We start from the raw sequence: 23,032 nt of genomic DNA, 5'->3' as shown, positions 1-23,032 counted from the left end.
ATCAATAGATCATTTTAAAAAATGAATTAGCCAAAGGAAAAAAATTAATTAGCTGCAACTGGGCAGTGGTGATGCACACCTTTAATCTCAGCACACAGAAGGCAGAGGAAGGCGGATCTCTGTGAGTTCGAGGCCAGCCTGGTCTATAAGAGCTAGTTCCAGGACAGGCTCTAAAGCTAGAGAAACCCTGTTTCGAAAAACCAAAAAAATAAAATAAAATAAAAAATTAAAAAAAAATTAGCCAGACAGAGATGGCACAGGCCTTTAATCCCAGCACTTGGGAGGTAGAGGCAGGTGGATCTCTGTGAGTTCAAGTCCAGCCTGGTCTACAAGGCTAGTTCCAGGACAGGCTCCAAAACTACACAGAAACCCTGTCTTCAAAAACAAAAACAAAAACAAAAACAAAAAAAAAATCATCTCCCCCAAAGAGCTACTAAACATAGTTACAGCCACAAAAAAATTCCCACAATCAGCCCTTCTACCCTAAGCCCTGACGTCTATTTTTACTTTATCATTTTATTTCAGCTCTAGCTCTTGTAATTTAGAAAAAAATAATAAAACAGAGGCCAGTATTCTCAATAAGAATTTGAGTTGATAAGTCTGGACAAATACCATTCTGACAGCCCACTCCCAAGGATGCTTTCCTTTGCCAACCCACATTTCCCGGTGTGCCATGCTCACAAGGGGTCCATTCAGAACCAGGGAACACCCACTCGAGGCAGGAAGAAACTGCAGTTCATCTCACGTGCCACAAAGCTCTCAAGCATCCCCCCAAAAAAAAAAAAGCTCCTTTCATGAACCCCTCTTCCTGGCAAAAAAAAGAGTGTCCATTGTTCTCAGGGGAACAATGAGGTAGCCCATGCCAGCAGCTCAGAGCAGAGTCTCAGCAAGGGCTGCTCCCAGCCTGCCGACATCTTGGGTTGAGGAAAAATCCACATTGTCTGCAAGGAGGCTGAAGAAAAGTGGGAATGAAAAGCCACCCTCACCGGCTGTACCAAAAAGAGATATCTGAAGGGCTCTACAGGAGCAGCCTCATCGTTCAAGTGACACCAAGGTATTTCTTACCTACTACCCTTTCCAGACAGGGCCCCACTCTGCAGCTGAAGCTGACCTCAAACTCAAACTCTTCCTTCCCATTATAGGGATTATAGGCATGCTCCTACCACACGACACTGACTCCTTCTCAATTAACCTAAAGAGGAGGTACTAAGCCTGAGTTGTTGCCAGATATGCAGGATTACCCACATGGCAGTTGGAGACTCTCCATGATGGGCTCAATTATGCCCACGGCATGGCCTGGAGTGGCTCAGACCCAACACTTGTGCCACTGTACAGAGGCTTTGAGAATTCAAACCAGGTTTGAAGGGAACAAGGTATAGACAACGTCTCCTTCTGTAGCCCAGGCTGGCCTTAAACCAGTCTCAGTATCCCAAAGTGCTGTGATCATAGGCAAGTACTATGCCTGGTGACCAGGACAGACATCTAAGAAGGTAACAGCATTTGCGGGAAACTGCTTCCCCCATGGAGAAAGAGGCTCTAGTAGTTCAGAAGACATTCAAATTGAATCTGAAAGAGGTGACAGCACTAAGAAAGATGGAAGAAGGAAAGTACAATGGAGCCAAAGGCCTGCAGCAGGCCATAAACTAGGAATAATCAGAACAGAAAGGGACAGTACATGAGGCTAGGGTAAGACACCAAGAGGCAAAGGGGAAAGAAAGGAAACCTCAAAACAAATCACAGGGGTCTCATCCTAAATATATATCAGTAATAGGGGTTGGTTTTGAACAGATTCAAAATGATAAAATGTCTCTTGCTCTAGTATGAAAACAACTGAGAGGATCAAGAACATAAAGAACCTTGAGAAGTATTGAGCAAATGATGGCTTGAATAAAGTAGGTACTATTGTCAGAAATGATTTGAAGGTTATCCTAAACAAGCATCTTGGCAATAAGGTCTAAAATACTACTGTTATTTGTCTGAGACAGAGTCTCACGTATTCAAGCTGGCCTCATATTTACGATGTTAGCCAAGGATGACCTTGAACTCTTATTAATCTCCCTGCCTCCACCTCCCATGGACTGGGATTACAAACATGTGCCAACACACTTAGTCTAAAGTGTTTCTTATGTCAGGCACGGTGATGGACTAATTTAATCAGAAGACAGAGGCAAGCAAGTCTCTGGTGAGGTTGAGGCTACCCTGGTCTACATAGCAAGACCTGTTTCAAAACAAGGAACGAAAAACGACCTTATAGGCAACAATAATATTAGATAGTCACTAAAAGTTACATCCACAATGAGTATTAAAAATCATGGGAGAGCAAGTATTGGTGGTGCAAGCCTTTAATCCTAGCACTCAGGAGGCAGAGGCAGGCAGATCTCTGAGTTCAAGGCCAGACTCGTCTACAGAGCAAGTTCTCAAACAGGCTCCAGAGCTACACATTGAAAACTTGTCTCTAAAAAATCACAAAAAAAAAAGGGAAGAAAGGAAAGGAAAGAGAGGGAGAGAGAGGGGGAGGGAGAGAAGGAGGGAGTACGGGAGAGAGAAAGACAAGAGGATACTTATTCTCTTACAGAGAACAAGTTGAGTACCCAGCACCCATGTCGAATGGCTCACAACCACTTCTAACTCCAGCTCTTACAGATCCAATACCCTCTTTCTAGCCTCCTCCAAAACCCACACATTCTTGCCATCCACTCACACAGACACACATGTAAAAATAAATAAATCTTGGGTTTAGATAAAATATCTGTTTATACGTAGTATGTCCACCTCTCAATAAAAGTAGAAAATGGCAGAAACCACAAGAAAATTTTCTTTCTCTTCCACATACTTTGCAAGCCTATGTAACTCTCTTAAAAATTTGTTTTTAGATTTACTTTATTTCATGTGTATGAGAGTTCTGCTAGCATGTATGTCTGTGTACCACATGCATACCTTGTGCCCTCAGAGGTCAGAACAGGGATTTGAAACTGAAGTTACAAAAGGCAGTTGCGAGCCACCATGTAGGTGCTAAGAATAAGAATTTAACCTGGGTCCTCTATTAAAAACAAGTACTCCTAACTGCTGAGCTGTCTCTCAGCCCTTGCGTTATTATAATCAGAAAAGAAATTCCTTTAACATAGATTTTCCAGCCAGGCTGGTGGTACACACTTGTAATCACACCATTCAGTAGGCAGAGGCAGGAGGATCATAGTTTACAAGCCAGTGAGACTGTGTTGGGAGTATTATTTTAAGGTGTATCACTTTTGTTTATGTTGCATTTCTTTAATTCTGTGAAGCTGTGTTACTGTGCCTGACTAAAACACGTAATTTTCTAATATAGAACTGAATAGCCAATAGTGAGGCAGGAGAGAGAAGTAAGGAGGGCGGTCAGGCAGGATAAATAGGAGGAGAAATCTGGGAGAAAGGAGGATAACTTCAGGGGCCTGCCACCCAGCTACACAACCAGAAATGGAGTAAGAAAGAAAAGGTATACAAGAATAGAGAAAGATAAAAGCCCCAAGGCCAAAGATAGATGGGATAATTTAAGAAAAGCTGGCAAGAAACAAGCCAAGCTAAGGCAGGGCATTCATAACTAAGAATAACCCTCTGTGTGTGATTTATTTGGTATCTGGGTGGTGGGTCCTTCAAAAAGAGCCAAAAGAGTAAGAGCAAAAACAACCAACAACAAGACTATCTCCAAATAAGTAAATACTTTTTCAAGCTTGTTTTACAGGCGAGGAAGTCACAGCTCCAAGAATAAATAAATAAAAAGCCTTGCCTTTCCAAATCTTCCACCTGTGCAGCCCGGGTTCTTAAGAGTGGGCTGAATTTTCAAGCTATTGTTCAATGCTAAGGAATCAAAAACAGAGTCTCGTGTGTGTTAGGCAAATGTTCTATCGCTGAACTACACCCCCCAGCCTTCATCTGTTTTCCCACAGGCTCACCAGCTAATAAGTTGTCTGTTCTCTACAGATAAATATGCTCAGATCAAATCCTATTTTCCCAGTAAAAGCTCTTTATGCCCCTGGTGAATAAGCTTGTTACATGTCTCTGCCAGATACTACAAATATCTAGCTCACTGTATCAGTTCAAGATACTACTGGTCAAAATTAACCCATGTAAAACATCCCAATAACCACCGGAACAAAGTCAACCAATGCAGGGTTTATTCAGAGGGTCATACCAAAACCTAAGCAAGCAATGTATCCTTCAGAACTGTCACTCTTTGCCTAACAGATTAGTATCTGGCTTGCTGGGGTAGAAAGAGTTCTATGGAATTCATCTGCTACATGAGCTACAGCCTTCAGAAGTACAGAAGAGTCCAGAAGAAAAAGAGAGCTCAAAGAGGGTAAAAGAGTCAAGGGCCACCCAGATTAAAGGGAAAGAAAAAACAGATTTACCTCTCCATGGTAAGACTGGTATGGAACAGCCAACCTAGAAACCTGGGTCTGTGTATCAGAAGGACACCCCTGAATCTGTAAAAGTTTCAACCAAGAGCCTCCGTGACAGGGCTGCTGGGCTGGGTGGAGAGCAGTTAAGTGCACTTGTGCTTCTTCCAGAGGATCTGATCCAAGTTCAGTTACTAGCATGCACATGGCAGCTTATAACCATCTGTAACTCCAGTTCTAGGGAACCCAACATCCTCTTCTGATTTCAGTGGGCACACATGGCACATACATGGTGCACATACATACATGTAGGCAAAATATACACATAAAATTTTAAAAAAGAAAAATGTACTCCTGGGCAGGTTTCCAAGCTTACTCATTAAGAGTAATAGTTCCAGGCGAGAATGGTGGCCAATGAATCTGACAGCTGCTTCTAACATCTGAAGAACCAGGCACATATGTGGTATTAACACACACACACACACACACACACACACACACACACACACATATATATGTGAGCACTCAGGTTAGCCCCATCTCAATAAATAATTAAGACACAACAAAAAAGGAAAAAAACCATCAAAACTAAAATGGAAGACAGGAACCCTTCCTCTTTCTTGTATGTATTTCTTTTTTATATGTAGTCTCACCTTGATAATTTCTCCACTGGTGGCAATTAGATCTGTGGGAATGCTCACTCGAAATGAGCGCCCAACAACAGCCATGCCATCAGGAATGCCAACCACAGTGGGAACAGTCTCATGGAAGTCTGAAAGTACTGAGTGCATCGATGCCTCAAGCTGGTTCTTCCAGTCCCTCACGGCCTCTGAGGGTTCACTGGGCCAGTGGGACTGAGCCATAGCCACAGAGAGTAGGAGAAGAAAAGTCCTTCCCCAGAGGGGGTGCAGTAGCCAGATGCCCACAGACATCCTCGTCCCTGGCTAGTGTTTGCTCAGGCCAACAGTCGCGAAGGAAGGAAGGAAGGAAGCGATGTGGTCCCAGGCTGGGTCCTCACCCCCTGCACACCTGCTCCATCCTAGAACGCCCACAGCCTGAAAAAAAAAAAAAAAAGAAGAAGAGCAGGTTCAGTCATCAGCAATGCTGCTCCTGTCAAGACTGTATACTTCCCAAGTGTTCTGCCAAGAAGTTCTACCTGAAGGACAAGTCTCTTATTCCCGTGCTCCTCAACAACATGCAGCTGCTTCACACTGGAAATGATTGGTTTCTTGAGTGTAAAATAACACTTAATTTTGAAATTTTATATAAAAACAAGATGTAAAACACCTCACTAATAATTTAAAGAGATTGTACATACTGAAACCATAGCATGTTGAATCCCAAGAACTAACATAGGATTTGTTTATTAAGTGGTTGTGGTCTTTCTTGCCCTCTGTTCCTAGTAGAGTCATACTAAAAATCTGTATGTTATCCTCTCGCCCTGTAGGCTTCAGGGAGTTTAAGACTTACTTCCTCTGAGCCACAGTCACACAGATGATGCCTCATGGGACCTGGTGGATGCTCTTAGGTAATCACAGACATGAGCAATTTCCCACTAAAGACAAAGAGCAAAACCTGCTGCTAACACCATGCTGGGGGGTGCATGTGGCACTTTTTAACCTAGGTAATGCAAACAAAGTAAATAAACTTCTTATAGAAAACAAGGCCGCTGAAGAGGAGAAACACTAAAGACAATGCAAATCCAAAGCAATTAATTCCAATGGGGTTTCTGCTATTTTAAACGTTACTATTAATTTTCTTATTCATTACACCTTTTAATTAAAATTAAAGAGATAGAGTCCAACCCCTGCCCTCAAAGGAAACAAAGTTAGAGTCATGTCCAGTCAAACATAAAGCTAGTATGGTTAAGGCTGCTAAGACAATGGACTAGAACTGGAGACTCACAAACCAACTTCCAAGGCACTAGAACAAGCAATCATCTAAGCAAACAACCAAAGTTAAGTTCCTCCCTCAGTTCTCTATACACACAAGAGAAACTATCAAATTATAGATACAATGTAAAAGACAGGCTTTTGATACCTTTAGAATACACTAAAAACTCCACCAGGCAGTGGCATACACCTTTAATCCCAGTACTCTTTAATCCCAGTACTCGGGAGGCAGAGGCAGGCGAATCTCTGTGAATTCGAGGCCAGTCTGGTCTACAAGAGCTAGTTCTAGGGCAGCCAGGACAGTTACACAGAGAAACCCTGTCTTGAAAAAAACAAAACAAACAAGCAAACAAAAAAGGAATATAGTAAAACTACAAGGAAAAAAACACATTAGACTGCATAAAACACCTTAAAGGCAATTAACTAGGGCTAGAGATGGTTCCTCCATTAAGAGCACTTGTTCTGAGTTTGGTTCCCAAACTGAGTTTGGTTCCCAGCATGCACATGGTAGCTCACAACCATCCATAACTTCTATTCCAGGAATCTGCCACCCTCTTCAGGCCTTCACAATGTACAGGGCATGCACATGGTGTACAAACATACATGCTGGCAAACATCATACACATGAATCTTTTTGTTTGTTTGTTTTAAGACAGGGTTTCCCTGTGTAGCCCTGGCTGTCCTGAAACAGCTCTGTACTCCAGGTTGGGCTCCAACTCAAGGAGATCCACCTGCCTCTGTCTCCTGAGTGCCGGGATTAAAAGTGTGTGCCTTCCCCCACGCTCCAAACCCCCACCCCAGCTCACATTCACCTTTTTTTAAAAAGACAATAAATTGGATTTCTGGGGAAATGGAGTAGATACTGTTTTCCCCAATATTTCCCACAAAATACAATTAAAAACCCTACATGCTACATATGATATAAATGAAAATTAAAAATGAACAAAGGCCAAAAATTAATTGAGGAACTCAGAACTCAAGGATCACCAAAGCAGTAGTTCCTTGAGTTTTCTTTTCGTGTTGTGTATTCTCTTTTTCCTGATTTGGAAAAGGGCAGTGGAACTCTAACAGTCAGGAACTCTGGGCTTGGGACTTTTAGCCTCCTTTTGCTTCCAAGGGTTGAGCACAGATTTTGCACATAGCTGGCAGGTACTTTAATGTGGAGCCACACTCCAGCCCAGCAAGGGTAGAACTACAGGCCTGGACCACTACATTCAACTCTTCTTAATTTTTATTTTTACCTTTATTCATTTTATTTTGTTTTGTTTTGTTTTGTTTTCCAGACAGGATTTCTCTATGTAGCCCTAATTAGTCCCAGAACTCACACCCAGTTGATTTATTTTATGTGTATGAGTGGCTTGCCTACAAGTATGTGCACCACATGCATGCCTGTGTCCTCGAAGGTCAAAAGAGGACTTCAGATCCCCTGGAGCTGGATTTACGGATAACTGTGAGCTTCCATGTCGGAGCTAGGAAATGAACCTAGCTCCTCCGTAAGAGCTACAAGTTACCAAAATCATAAAAATAGGGAAGAGTATGTGGTGCTGACAAATCTGGATGTCAGATACTCAGGTATGTGTGACATTAGTCTGTTATATACTGACTCCTGGCATGATACAAACTAAATCTTCAGTTGACTCCCACGGGAGGCAGAAGGAGAAGAAGGAGAACAGCCACCGGTTTGAGCCCAGCAGATCAGTCAGAGCTATGCAGCAAGATTCTCTCAAAGAACAAAGCAAGGGCCAGCGAGAAATACCTCAGTGAGTAAAGACCTACACCAGCAAGCCTAATAACCTAAGATCAACCCCCAGATCCTCTATAGTAGGAGAGAACTGATTCCCATAGCTGTCCTGTTGTGTGCCTGCACGCACACACGCACACGTGAACACATGTGGAGGTTTAATTACTTAATTAAAAAACGCAGGCTGGGCATAGTGACACAGGCCTATCCCAGCACTAAGAAGGGGAGCTAGGAGGACTATAGTGTTATCTTTGATTATACAGGAGTTGGAGGCCAGTTTTGCTTAATTCCTTTGGATTTTAATCTCCCATTTTCAAGTGAGTATTGGGCAAATTTTTGAAGTGGTAATAACTAAAACCCAAATCTGAACATCTGGATCTTCTGGCCAATTTATTACACCCTATTCATCATCCTATCTCTCTCTGTCTACTTTCTCTGTTTCCCACTCACCTGCCCTAACCCTGTCCCAGTTGCTGGGCTGGGTGTGGCTCAGCAGTAAAGTTCCTGTCTAGTATGGGCAAAGCCTGTCTCAACCCTGGAAGCACCAAAGGGAAAACTCAGGACTAGGCATGCACCTAATGGATAAACAGGGAGGGATGAGGACTTCTTATTTTTATTTTTCCTACTTTTACTTTACATCTATTAAGTCCAGTTCACCTTTTACTTTCCTAATCTGATTCTTAATTTTAAATCCTTAGTGTATTTGAAAACAGCATTGATTACAAGTCACACTCTTCCCCACTAAAAGCATAAGCTCAGTCTACTATCTGTGGTCACATGACAACACGGGGTGTGTCTCAAAGGCATGACGAAGTGCACTGCATTTAGCAGTCAGGCAATGTCCAGGGCATAACTCCAACTACTATGTGCTGGTTTTCCATGCTCTAGGGAGAAAAAATAGGTTCTGCAACTTGGAAAAAAAGTAGCCTGTATGTCTCTCTAATGATGGTTTTCTATAAGCAAAGGTCATGCCTGCTTGCACAAGAAACCTTGTAGATTATAGTTACATATCTATATTAAATTGTCTCCCTGGAATAATTTTTAAATGTGTGTGTGCACACATTTTTTTTTTCTGAGACAGGGTTTTCTGTATAACTTGAACTCACTTTGTAGACCAGGCTGGCCTCAAATGCTCAGGGATCTGTCTGCCTCTCCCTTCCAAATGCCAAAATTAAAGATGTGCACCACCACCGTCCAGCAATTTTTTTCTAAGTAAAAATTTCTTTATTGGGAAGAAAGGATGTGTGCCACAGTATGTATATGGAAGTCAGGGTCCCAGGGTTGAAGATTAAACAGATTGACACCAAATATTTTTACCCATTAAATCATCTTACTAGCCATAGGGGGAAAAATTTATACAAGCCTCAAAAGCTCTCTTGGTCACTACAGAGATCCTCTCCCTTCCTTCAGAGAAGCAAAACCCAAGATCAGTAAACATCAACCACTGTCATACAGAGTCTGGTGGCTAAAATCTGTTAGGAGAAAGGGTGCAGTGTTCCTGGCAAGGCACCCGTTAACACCACATATATATTTATACCTTCCGTGACACCAGCACTCAAGGCTGCCTGAAAGGGTGTCTCAAAGGAGCTCACCACTGTCTCTGTCTGGATGCCAGAAGCTATCAAAGTTCTGCCACTAAGAAATGAATGGTGGAAACAGGGATGTAGCATAGTGTACACAAAGAAATTTGAGCTCTCGGGGCTGCCCCTATGCTAGTGAAATCCAACTTCATAAAAATGGGTCCTCTCACCAATGGAACCAAATTGAAGACCCAGATATTAATCCACACACTTTCGAACACGTGATGTTTGACAAAGAAACAAAAAATATCAAATGGAAAAAAGAAAGCATATTTAACAAATAGTGCTGGCATAACTGGATATCAACATGTAAAAGAATGAAAACAGATCCACATCTATCACCATGTAGAAAACTCAAGTCTAAATGGATCAAAGAGCTCAACATAAAGTCAGCCACACTGAACCTCATAGAAGAGAAAGTGGGAAGTATACTTGAATGCATTGGCATAGAAGACCACTTCCTAAATAACCTCAGCAGCACAGACACTGAGAGAAACAATTAATAAATGGGACCTTCTGAAACTGAAGAAGCTTCTGTAAAACAAAGGACATGGTCAACAAGACAAAACGACAGCCTACAGGATGGGAAAAGAGCTTCACTAACCCCACATCAGACAGAGGGCTGATCTCTAAAACATATAAAGAACTCAAGAAATTGGTCATCAAAAGAACAAATAATTCAATTTTAAAAAAATGGAGGTCAGACCTCAACAGAGAACTCTCAACAGAGGAATCTAAAATGGCTGAAGGAAATGTTCAACATCTTTAGTCATTAGAGAAATGCAAATCAAATCAAAACAACTCTGAGATTCCATCTTACACCAGTAAGAATAGCCACGATCAAAAACACTGATGACAACTTATGCTGGAGAGGTTGTGGGGAAAAGGGAACACTTCTGCATTGCTGGGAGTACAAGGTGGTATAACCCCTTTGGATATCAGTATGGCAATTTCTCAGAAAATTAGGAAACAACCTTCCTCAAGACCCAGCAATACCACTTTTGGGTATATATTCAAAGGATGCTCAATCGTGCCACTAGGACATGTGCTCAACTATGTTCACAGCAGCATTGTTTGTCATAGCCAGAACCTGGAAACAACCTAAATGCCCCTCGACCAAAGGATGGATAAGGAAAATGTGGTACATTTACACAATGGAGTACTACACAGAAGAAAAAAATAACATCATCTTGAAATTTGCAGGAAAATGGATGGAGCTAGAAAACATCATTTTGAGTGAGGTAAACCAGACCCAGAAAGACAATTATCACATGGACTCACTCGTAAGTGGTTTTTAAACATAAAGCAAAGAAAAACAGCCTACAAATCACAATCCCAGAGAACCTAGACAACAATGAGGACCCTAAGAGAGACATATATGGTTCTAATCTACATGGAAAGTAGAAAAAGACAAGATCTCCTGAGTAAATTGGGAGCATGGGGACCTTGGGAGAGGGTTGAAGGGGAAGGGACAGGCAGGACAGAGAGCAGAGAAAAATGTAGAGCTCAAAAAAAAAAATTAGTAACATATATATATATATATATATATATATATATATATATATATATATATATAGTGGGTCCTCTCAGAGCCTTGACAAAAGGCTCTGGCTCGCTGAACACATGTTAATCAGCCATGGTACACAGGGAAAAGACAAGTTTGCATGGCAGCAGCCTGAGACACTCCCCACCCAGAGACCAGAGAAACTTTAAAGGTATTAGAAGAACTGGAAAAGCCAGATATGGGCGGGAAAGGCCTAAAATCCCAGCAGTGAAGCTGATACATGAGGATTTCAAATCTGAGGCCAGCTTGTACAACTTTGCAAACGGAAGGCCAGCAGGGCTACAACAGAGAAACTTTGCACTCAAAATGCTAAAGAAAGAAAGAAAGAAAATGTGTTGGAGGTTTGAGTAGGTGGTAGACACCTGAATTCCACTACTCACAAGGCCAGATTGAGCTACAAAAGTGTTGGTCCCTACAGAACCTGGAGAAGACAAAGCCTTCTGTGACAGCAGTGTGGGAGCGGCCACACAAGCTGCTCACCACTGCCCTCAGAGCTGCAGTAACTGGGAAAAGCTCTAACAATCAAGATACTCATCCCACCCCACTGCTGGGCCTGGCAGATATCCAGCATCTGACAGCACAATGAGGCAACAATTCCACTTGGAGGTAGAAGGCTATGTGTAGAGGAGACCTCTTCCAAGCTCTTGGGAAGTGAGTCTCAAATGATGAAAAAGCAATCTAGAGTAATCTATCAGACACCTTTAATCTAAAGATGGGAAATTCTCAAATGGGAAAAAGTGATTTTCAGAAGTATCTACAAGATAACCCAAAATATTAAAAAATTGCCTTAAAAGTAGATATTATACATCAGTTGTTGAGGATACATGGGGAATAAAATCACTATATAGTGGCTAACAAGGACTCCAGTCAGCTGAGAGAAGTGGAGGAAAGGGTCCTTCTGGTGCTTCCTATCACTGATACAGAGCCCTATTTAGATGTGACTGAAGCATCTCACCTGACGGGAGGGAGAGGTAGATGCCAGTGAGGCACCAAGACCTCATGACCCTACTCTAACTCTGTCCAGATAGCTTTAAGGGCCTGAGAAGTAGAAAGCCTTACTCCAACAGAATCCGGGCCCTGGAAAACAGGTTCTCTAGCTACTCTGCTGCCTCCCCATGTGTAATGAGTGCCTTGTGCTTACAGGAGCCCAGTGGGAATGCTTCCCACTCAAGTAAGTTCACTAAGTAAACTCACATATGGCATATTCAGCTCACAATAATCCAAACTGTTAATAAAACTTCTATCTACTTTAATCTAAAGACTCTTAAAAGAACAGTTATTAGTTTTTACTTTCTAGAAATAAAGAAGTTGTGAGATTCAACTCATTAACCAAATGAAATGTGGCAAAGGCAGCCAATTCTGTCAACTCCCAGGAGCTCAACAGGTATGCTACCTTAAAACAGTACTTAAGCTGTCAGATTGTTACTATTACTCTTATAATTAAAACATTTAAGGAAAATGAGATTTTCTTTTTAGAGCACATTTAAAAGAATGAATCCCAGTGCCTTTAATTCCAGCACTCAGGAAGCAGAGGCAGGTGGATCTCTGTGAGTTCAAGGCCAGTCTGGTCTACAAAGTGAGTTCCAGGACAGCCAGAGCAGATACACAGAGAGAGAGATCCTGTCTCAAAAAGTGTGTGTGTGTGTAAAAAAAGCAATAAAAAGCAATAGTGTGAAACTGTTTATTTGGACTCCCCATGTGAAAAAGACAGGCAGATTTTCAGCTCCCATTTTAGGAAGGCCTTCGGTACGCTGTGACATTAGATAAAGGAGGTCACTTTTAGACTTTAGTCTCACCTTAAAACTACTTTTGGCTCGGGAAGCTGACGGGGTTTCTTTGCCATGGAGAGCTGGAGTGATTGTGATAAGAGAAGATTACAAGCAATAGGAACATGCAGATCCAATCAATCAGAAGCAGCCATGGTCACATAACAGAGACTAACAGGTAAAATATGTGGAAGAGAAAATTGCTACCTCTAAGCAGTAAGTACCGCATCTATCTTGTCTATCAACAGGGAAAGCTGCTTTAAAAGCTCCTGTCACTTAGAGAATTTCTTGTAAATCCTCACTATCGCAGGTACCAAAGAAACCTACAGTCGCAGGTACCAAAGAAACCTACAGTGGGCAATGGTTTCTGCTGATGGTGGCTTGTTTTCTTTCCAATATCATAGAAAGGAAGCAAAGACCTCAACCTGTATATAAATACACACAGGTACAAACGTGTCTTAAAGGGAAAAAAATACAGTTCGAAGTCCAAAACTAAACAGATATTCTTTACTAGACCATGGTCTGTAATCCAAGTTGATCTTTAACACTCTGTGTGAGAGGCTTACTGAACACTCCATGAACCTCCATATGCTCTGGTTAAATATTACTCACTACTAACTGGCAACACTTAAAAACTGTTCACATGGTTAATTTTATGGCATGTATTTTTGTTCTTTCTTTCCTGTTTTGTTGCTTGGGAGCCATGGTATCATGTTCAGGCTGGCCTTAAACTCACTATCTAGTGGGTGCTGGCCTTGAACTCCTGTTTCTCCTACCTCCACAGCGTGTACAACTATGCCTGGCTGCTTTCTTCTTTCTTCTCCTTTTTTAACAATTAAGATTTGTTTTTTGTAGGATTAACATTTGGGATTATAGTCATACCTGCATTCCAACGTTTAAGAGGTTAAAGCAGGGGACCTACTAAGAACTGAAGCATAGCTTCAGCTACAGAGTGAGATCCTATCTCCAGAATAAATGTTTTGTTTTGTTTTAGAGCCAGGCCGATAGTCCTAGTTACTCAAGAAGCTGAGACAGGTGGAGTACAAAGTCAAGGCCTGCCCGGGCAACTTAGTAAGACTCAACTTCAGGATTATTAATAAATAAAATGTAAAAGACTGGGAATATAACTCAGAGGTAGAACATTTGTCTAGCTAAGTCTAATCGTCCATTTGGCTGAAGCAGGCAGAGCAGAGGGTGTAGTGAAGGTGGGGGAGGAGGTTGAGAGGTGGGTGGCCAGACTTGTATGCATAAGTGGGAATGAACCTTCAAACTCATGTGACACCTAAGAATCCAATTAAAGCAAACTACAATTATCTTAAGACAACACAACAATTAACACTTCAGCACACATTTGCTGACTCCTTACCCTGTAGGGCAGGTATGAGGCTTCACTTACTGAGCAGTCTTACTAAATTTCATACATTATTCAATTAAGATTTTATATGCATTACCAAATCACAAAACATAAGTGGTAATCCATTTAACTAGGTAATCACAAGCCACATAACAATGTTCTAGAACATGTCTATGATAGTGGTGATATAAAATTATAGTGAAACTGAAAATTTCCTAAAGCCTAACCACAATACAAGGCACTATCTGAATGCTTGTGGTGACACTGGTGAAAAACCTATGGGGCTGTTAGTCAAATAGCAGTAGAGCACATACTCTACACTCTGTGTAGTGCAGAATGTTTTTCTTTTCTACATTCAATACAGTATATTTAATAGTAATAACTTACTAGCTTATGAACTTACTATACTTTAATATGAAGAACTGACTCCTACTTACAAATAAGGAAAGCTGAAGTGGGATACAGCTCTTAGGTAGAGCATTTGCTTAGCTTGTACAAGTCAAAGGTTCAAAGACCTACTTGGAAGGGGGGAAGTTAACTGTGAAACAAAGCAGCCCTGTTGGAGACCCTTCAGGAAGCAGCCTGCTAGGAAAAACAAAAAACAAAACTATATGTAAATGTATCACCTAGGTTTCCATATGACATTCATATAACAGAACTGTCTATCACATTTTCAGCCTATACCCTCACCATGAAACAACACATGATCATACTTTTCTAAGTAGGTGCTTACTGGAAACTAAAAGTTGCTTTCTAGCTTTCCAAACTCCACCCAATTATAATAACCCCCACCTCAACTCAATACAGAGTAGCACTATCCAGAGGACGAGATCACCAATGTCTGTTGAGAGTCAAGGTTGGAAGATAAAACTGCCCTGAGAAAAAAGAAGAAAGAGGAGGCCCAATGCAATACTGTGGCCACGTTGATTCTAATGCTGCTCTCTCCCAAACAGTATACACGCCAGGTGGGGAACTCATCAGATGTCTGCAAAGGGAAAGGGCTTCCCTTCCCTTCCCTTCCATTCCATTCCCCAAATGATCTACCATGAAGAACGGCAATGACCACTTGACTTCACTTTCAAGTTAAAAGCTAAGCTTCCTGGGTTGTTTGGTTGTTTCCCCCATTGTAATACAAAACTAAAGGCCACTACTCTAAATGAATACTAACCTGGCTTCAATGAACTGAATTTAGAAAACTGTTCTGGTTACTGGCTTTTCTGACCTAACTAACTAATCACACAGACCTGAGAAAATAAAATGTCAGCATGGCCATCACTCCCAAATCACTGCCCCATTCTTCCTCCACATACCAACACATACTCCCACAAATCATTAACTGCAGTCTTTGACCCTGCCAGTCGTCCTGATACAGGCCTGGACCTCAGAAGGGCAATGCCTCAGCATCAAAAAGGATGTCACAGACCCTGTGACTGAGAGTTCATGGATACCTGCTCTAAGATGCCACAATACCAACTGTTTAAACAAATACTTCAACCATGAATGCTTAAAGCTCTGACAACTGCTTGAGCTACCTTCTTTTTTGAACATTCTTAAAGTGTGACAATCATAAACATTTTTTCCATGCCAGAAACAGCCAGACCAACACATCTTGTTTATAAACCAACCAAATAAAACTAGCATCCACTGTCTTTGCTCAGGGAATTTCCTGCTAGAATTCCTCCCCACCCACAAATAGTTTGATCTAACTGGCTCTTTTACTTACTTCAGTCTTACCACGGCTGCAATTTCTGAATAAGCACTAACTTTTCTATATTAGGTTCATACTTCCAAAAGGCAGAACAAAACAGCTAAAAAACAGTCTTAAAGACTCTGGGGAGTCCTGTTTTGCAAAACTCTGTCACTATGGCTAAATGTTGAAATGGTGGTCAGGCCAATGCCAAAGAGGAGGACATCTGGCCTCAAAGTCAGGCTAGCCTAGAGAAACACCCAACAGCACAGCTTCTAGTAAACTGTAGAAGGCAAAGAGTCCCAGGTCAGGTCCTGTCAGCTCTCAGACTGCTATGTCTTCCTCAGTAGGAGCCAACAATAGCACAGACCTACAGAAGTGTTCAGTGTAGGTACTTCTATACCAAGCAAGATCCACATGCTGTTATGGCTTGAGCGTACAACATCCCCCCAAAGGCTCACTGTGTCAGATGTCTGGTTGTCAGCTGATGGGTATAAGGAAGTGATTAGAGCGGGAGGGCTCAGACCTGATCAAAAATTAACCCACTGTTGAATTCATACTCTGATGGTATAACTGGGAGGCAGTACAAACAAGGAGGCGGGCCTGTTTAGAGGGTGTGCTCTGAATGGATAGGTCACATTCCTGGTCTTCTACAGTGCTCTGCTGCTGCTCTTTCCCTACAGTGATTTTCCAGCTTCCTATCCAAGGGAACACGGATGGAGACTTCTAAAGGTGTGAGTCAACTCTTTTTCACTGTTTTCTCAAGCATTTGTCACAGCAACACAAGTCTGACTAACGTGAACACCCAACTGCTTTCCTCCTCAAAGTTCTTTCCATTTTGTTATATGGTTTTGCGGGGTTTTGGGGGGAGAGGATGCTTCGAGACAGGGTTTCTCTGCGTAGCCTTGACTATCCTGGAATTTATACTACAGACCAGACTGGCCTTGAACTCAGATCTGCCTTGCCTCTGCTTCTGGAGTGCCAGGATTAAAGTATGACCACCTGGTAGCTTTCTTAAAGTTCTAAAAGACCTCTAGCTGCTGCCAGCCACACTAGATTACACCAGGTTAACATTAGAATAATATATAAAATGAAATAAAATTTAAAAATCACTGAAGGCAGTCTTAGCACAAAGGGGAAAAATCTGCACTTTAGGTTTTCTTTAGGACTAACACTCATGGTTCTCCTGAAAGATCACTTTTCCTTCACTTCTCTATAGGTATTTCTCCTATCCCAAAATCCCTTCCATTCACTGAATAATGGAGCACTCTACAGCAAGCTTTAGTGAACACAGACAGAGGTGTTCCTACAACACAATTAGGCTCCACTTCATCTAGAGTGCTCATTCCCAGAACATCTGCCCTTCAACAAAACAGCCTTTCGACAAAGTGAGTGCTCAATAACTTTTTGGTTGATGGCTGAATATATACTGACATTTTTCCTCATGAGGCTCCATACCAAAATTCACCCCTTCCTTTGTTTCTCCATTTTCAGTGTTGGAGATCAGCATTTGTCTTACAAGGACAGTCACTAAAGAAATGAGTGTTTTTGGTGGCCTTAGGAGGTGCATGAATCAGAAAAGAAGTTGCATTCATCTTTCAAGAAACTCTCAACTAATGGACAGTATGTTCTGTTCTGGGGTTTTTTGTTGTTGTTGTTTTTTGTTGGGTTTTTTTTTTTCCCTAGAACTGGCTGTTGTCTGTGGGGGTGAGGTGCAGAGATGCCTTGTGCTGGGCAAATGCTCTGTCACCAAGCAAGCACGGCTAAGCTCTTATTTCAACCAAGGACAAAGCTTCTTCTAAGCTCAGAGCAAGACTCTAAAACCTGCCACACACTATAACCAGCTGGGCAGAGGCTTTCTAAGCAGCTCCCAAGATCACACTCAAGACCGTGATGCTCTGACTAGGGGTCACAGCTCTCAAACAGTTGAAATCCTATTTTAAAGACACAGGACCTCAGAAAGAGAAACAAGCAGACAGATACCACAGAGCGAGCGAGCGAGCGAGCGAGCACTGAGAAATCCAAACTGGAAAACTAAAGAAACACAGAGGAGACACTGTTATGGCAGCACTCAGAAGGCTGAGACACAAGGATCCCAAGTTTGAGGTTAGCCTGAATCTTACAAAGACTTTTTTTTTTAAGGTTTTTTATTTATGTGTCTGTGTGTATACACCATATGTACTTGCGTATCTGCAGTAACCAAACAGGTCACTGGATCCTCCTGAAGCTGGAGTTAGAAGTTGCTTTAAGTTGCCTGATATTGGTACTGGTGTCCTTTCATGTATCCTGATATCTGATACTTACATTACAGTTCACAACAGTAACAAAATTAGTTATAAAGTAGCAACAAAACTAATTTTATAGTTGGGGGCCAACACAACAGGAGGAACTGTATTAAACAGTCACAGTATTAGGAAGGTTGAGAACCACTGCTCTAGCCACAAATAACAGCTTTCTAAAAACAAGCTGAGGACAGTGGTGCACACCTTTAATCCCAGCACTCCAGAGGCCAAAGCAGGTGTATCATTATGAGTTTGAGGCCAGCCTGGCCCAGGACAGCCAAAGTTACATAATGAGACAACAAAAATAACAAAAATAAGCAAACAAAAAAAAAACTGGCCTGCATAATTAGACAAAAATTACTTTTCCTCCTACTGCTAAAAGTAGTGACATACTTAATCCCATCATTTTAAAAGCAAAGACACTGTAAGAATGAGGTTCACTGGACTAGTGTGTGGCGTTTGAAATGAGAGTATTCCTTTTATGTTTATATATTTGAATGATCAGAACTGTTTGAGGAAGGATTAGGAGGTGTGGCCTTGTTGAAGGATGTCTAAACTGGAAAGGTGGGCTCTGAGGTTTCAAAAGCTCACACAAAGCCCAGTCTTGCTCACTGCCTCCTGCCTGTGTATCAGACGTAAGCTCTCAGCTACTGTTCCACTGCCATGCCCACCTGCCTGATGCCTTGCTCCTTGACATGATGGCAATGGATTCAACCTCTGTTGCCTTGGTCATGGTGTCTCTTCACAGCAATAGAAAAGTAACTAAAACAGAGTGAGACTCTACCTCTGAAAGACAAACAACCAAGCCCCCTTTTGGATATTGAATCTTCCTTCTACCTCTCTGACCATATAGCCTTTCCTTAGGGCAGCAATCAAGTCCACCAAGTTCCACCAAGATTTAATAGCCTGGATTCATATACCTGAAGGTACTGCCTAAGCCAGCTTTCTCATTATTCTAAACATCACAGGGCCACTGTCAGAATAGACTGAAAGTGGCAGATCAGCCATTCATCTGGCAGCTGTGCAGACTAATTGTTCCACTGCTTCTTCCAAAGACTGGCTCATCCTGCACTCAACAGCTACAATGAGGAATAGTATGTTCTGGATGTGACATTAAGACTGGCATGAGACCCAAGATCCTCCTAGCCACACTGCAGAAGAGCTAATGTCTCCTATATAACATTAAGAACTAAGCTCGACAGCAGGAGGCAGAGTCGGACTTAAAGCCCAGTTCCCTAAGTAAACTTGCTAGAGCCACCACTGATATCACATGGGCCCAGCAGCTCACAACTGCTATAGCATCTGTTAAATACGTTGTTTTTAATCCTGAACCTATCACTTACCCATGTTTGATTTCAGTCTCCTAAATGCTGCTTCCTCAGGAAACCTACCCAATAGGGTTCTCCATTATCTAACTTCTTTCTTTTTTTTTCCTTTTTTCTTTTCTTTTTTTGGTTTTTCGAGACAGGGTTTCTCTGTAGCTTTGGAGTCTGTCCTGGAACTAGCTCTTGTAGACCAGGCTGGCCTCGAACTCACAGAGATCCGCCTGCTTCTGCCTCCCGAATGCTGGGATTAAAGGCATGCGCCACCACTGTCCGGCCATAACTCCTTTCTTTTTTCATACTATTATCAGAATAGTCACAGCAGCGGCCAGATCTGATCTGTTCATATAATCTAACGATGGCACAGTGAAAGTACAGGTGAGACACATAATACTGGTACCTACCTCTGAAAGAATTGTATCCCCACATGTATGTCACGATATATGTACAAACACACATACATAATAAATGTATAAACAAAACCAAGCGGTAGTGGCGCACGCCTTTAATTCCAGCACTCAGGAGGCAGAGGCAGGTGGATCTCTGTGAGTTCAAGGCCAGCCTGGCCTACAAGAGCTACAGGCTACAAAACTATAAAGAAACCCTGTCTCAAAACAACAACAACAACAAAAGAAGATCAGAATTCAGTTCCCTGCACCTATGTGAGTAGATTCACAACTTTGGGCAACTCTAGCTCGAGGATCCATGTGGCCTCCATGAGTACCTGAATACACATGTGCGCACACGCACACACAAAAGCAAAATTTTAAAAATAACTGATTTAGATATAGTGATATATCTCTGTAATACCGACACATAGGAGGTTGAGACAGAGCTGGGATACTTAACAAAGCCTTGTCTCAAACTATTTAAAAATTATTTCCTGACTTTAACTGCTATGTGCAGCTAACAGAAAAAACTATTCTCATTCTTAGAAAATATGTAATTAGGTACTTAGGAATCCCATTTACTCACAGGTGGTTCAGAAAAAAAAGTACAGATAGAAAAGAGAGAATGAAGTCACTGAGATGGCTCAGTGGGTAAAGGAGCCAGATACCAAGCCTGATGACCTTAATACCCAGAACCCACACAATAGGAGAGAATTAATCCCCAAAGTTGCCCTCTGACCTCCACATGTTCTACAGATCTGTGTGTGCACACAAATGCGCACAAAAATAAGTTTAAAGGGGACTAGAAAGATGGCTCAGCAGTAAAGAGTAACTGCTGCTTCCAGAAAATCCAAGTTCGTTTCCCAGTGCCCAATGTGGTGATCTGAATAAGAATGGCCTCCATAGGTTTATCTATTTGAATTCTTAGTCACTACAGAATATCACTATTAGAAAGGATTAGAAGGATTGGGGGGGTTGCCTTATTGGAGGAAGTATGACAGGCCAGCCATGCCCTCTCCCTCTCTCTGCCTACTCTCAGGATGCAGCATGCTACTATGGAGACTAAATCTCCAAAACTGCAAGCAAGCCCCCAACTAAATGCTTTATTTTCTAAGAGTTGCCTTGGTCATGGTGTCTCTTTACAGCAATAGAACAGTGACTTAGACAGTCATGGAGGCTAACAACTATCAGTGACTCCATTTCCTGAGAAATCTGTACTATCTTCTGATCTCTACAGGCATGTACATGGTACACAGATACAAATGCAGAAAATACAGCCAAACAAACATAAAATCAGTTACTGAAAAAAACTAATCATAAAACAGGTGTAATGGCACATGCCTTTAATTCCAGCATTTGGGAGGCAGAGGGTTGGAGGATCTCAGAGTTTGAGACCAGCTTGATCTACAAAGTGAGTTCCAGGACAACCAGGGAAATCTGTCTCAAAAAAAGAAAGGGGGGAAAAAAAAAAATCAAACAAAACACAGGTTTCCTTTCCTGGACAAAGCTAAGGGTGGGGCTAGGTTCCTGCAGTCAGCCTCCACATCTAAAGTGCAGTCTCCACACACAACAAGTACGTCTCTTTTTGTACATCATTATTTTTTGAGACAGGGTCCCAGGCAGGCCTCAAGTTCTCAGGAATCTTTTTGCCTGAATGTCCCATATAGTGGGATTATAAGAGAATAAGACCAAACCAGCTTTTTTTTTTTTTAAATCTTTTTGTTTGTTTGTCTTAAATCTTTTTTGTTTTGTTTTAAAGTCTTACTATGTAGGCCAGGCTGGCCTCAAACTCAGAGATCTCTGCCTCTGAGTACTGGTATTAAAGGCATGTGCGGCCTTGCCTGGCTTTTAGTATCATTCTCAAAGCTCAGTCATATACTTCATAACTATTCCTTTGCATGTATGCAAACACTGCATACAAAAACCAGGTAATTATCACTTCTTCACTTGCTCCAGCAATATGCACACAAATTCAAGTGTTTAAGCACCCTGCACATGTTCTTGCATTCTTCTAAAGATACCTGAAGATAAAAATCCTAGATATGGGACTGACAGATTCTGACAAAATGTCTTTCAATTCATATTCCAAACTAAGGATTTAAGTTATTTTTCCCTGACTTTTACTTGTATTGAGTTATTGTCAAACACTTCATTAATAATTTGAACAGAAAAGGGAGAGAAAAATTAAGCAAGTTGAATAGCTTGAGAAAGAAGTTGGCCCTTCTCGTATTGCTTGATTAAAAAGCATGTACCATAAAAAGTACCATAAATTCAAGCTGGGAATAATGGGTCTGAAATAGCTAGTTAGTTTTAAGACTATGGGAGGGTCAGTTTCCAGACAACTAATGAATCAAAACATGGAACTGTTTTCTAGCCAAACTTGACTTCCTCAAAGGAAAATTCCTATGGAGAATTACGAGCTGATTAATTACTCCAAAGAATAACATTTCTGTGGTGCTCTTTGCTTCTGGGTTTGCTTCCCTGTGTTGTATTATCCAAGCCAGCCTGAGAAACTGAGACGCCCCAGAACAACTCAGAGCTCAGGGCATGAGGAACAGGCACAGAAGAGAAAGGCCGGAGACTGCTTCTGGGTTCTCACATCTACTCTTCATACTGTAGACTCATTTGCTCTACAAAACAGCCCCCTTTACTAAAATCTTTCCAAACCTCTAAGTCTACTGTGCGCTGATCTCCAAATGACAGGCAAGCTCTACAAGAATGTGAGACACCAGCTTTCTCAGAAAACTGCACACTCTAGAGCGTGGGACACTGGGAAAGAACCTTCTGTCTTAGGTCAGGACACACAGAAGTATCTACTAGTCCACTTCCACTCCTGGGCTTTCCTTCTGGTCAGCATAACTTTTGTACATGAGCAATTAACCCAAGAAACTGGTGTCCAAAATAGTTTTGACATCCCCACCATCAAAGCACAAAAATATGTCATGTTCACATGTATGGTTTATGCATGTTGTTACCTGTAAAGTAATTATGCTTATTTTAATTATTATTTAATAATTATTATTAGTAATTATGCTTTATTTTTAAAAGTGGCATCAAAAAATCAACTACTACTAAGTTATAC

The 23,032-nt window shown here is 41.6% G+C and overlaps 1 protein-coding gene across 4 annotated transcripts in view; it reads right to left on the bottom strand.

Moving 5' to 3' along the window:
- Nucleotides 1-23,032, bottom strand: part of Dag1 (dystroglycan 1) — a 65,150-nt gene that overhangs the window by 15,470 nt on the left and 26,648 nt on the right. For all 4 annotated transcript variants that reach the window (XM_085688848.2, XM_085688846.2, XM_085688847.2 and 1 more), the window contains one exon: nucleotides 5,027-5,428. In XM_085688848.2, the coding sequence (XP_085544974.2) occupies nucleotides 5,027-5,305 (279 nt within the window). In that variant the 5' untranslated portion in view covers nucleotides 5,306-5,428. The remainder of the gene's footprint in view (nucleotides 1-5,026; nucleotides 5,429-23,032) is intronic.

Source organism: Myodes glareolus, chromosome 4 (genome assembly GCF_982192425.1).
Source record: "Myodes glareolus chromosome 4, mMyoGla1.1, whole genome shotgun sequence".
Taxonomy (NCBI): domain Eukaryota; kingdom Metazoa; phylum Chordata; class Mammalia; order Rodentia; family Cricetidae; genus Myodes; species Myodes glareolus.
The sequence above is the reverse complement of the archived record's forward strand: the minus strand, read 5'-3'. Positions and strand labels throughout refer to the sequence as shown.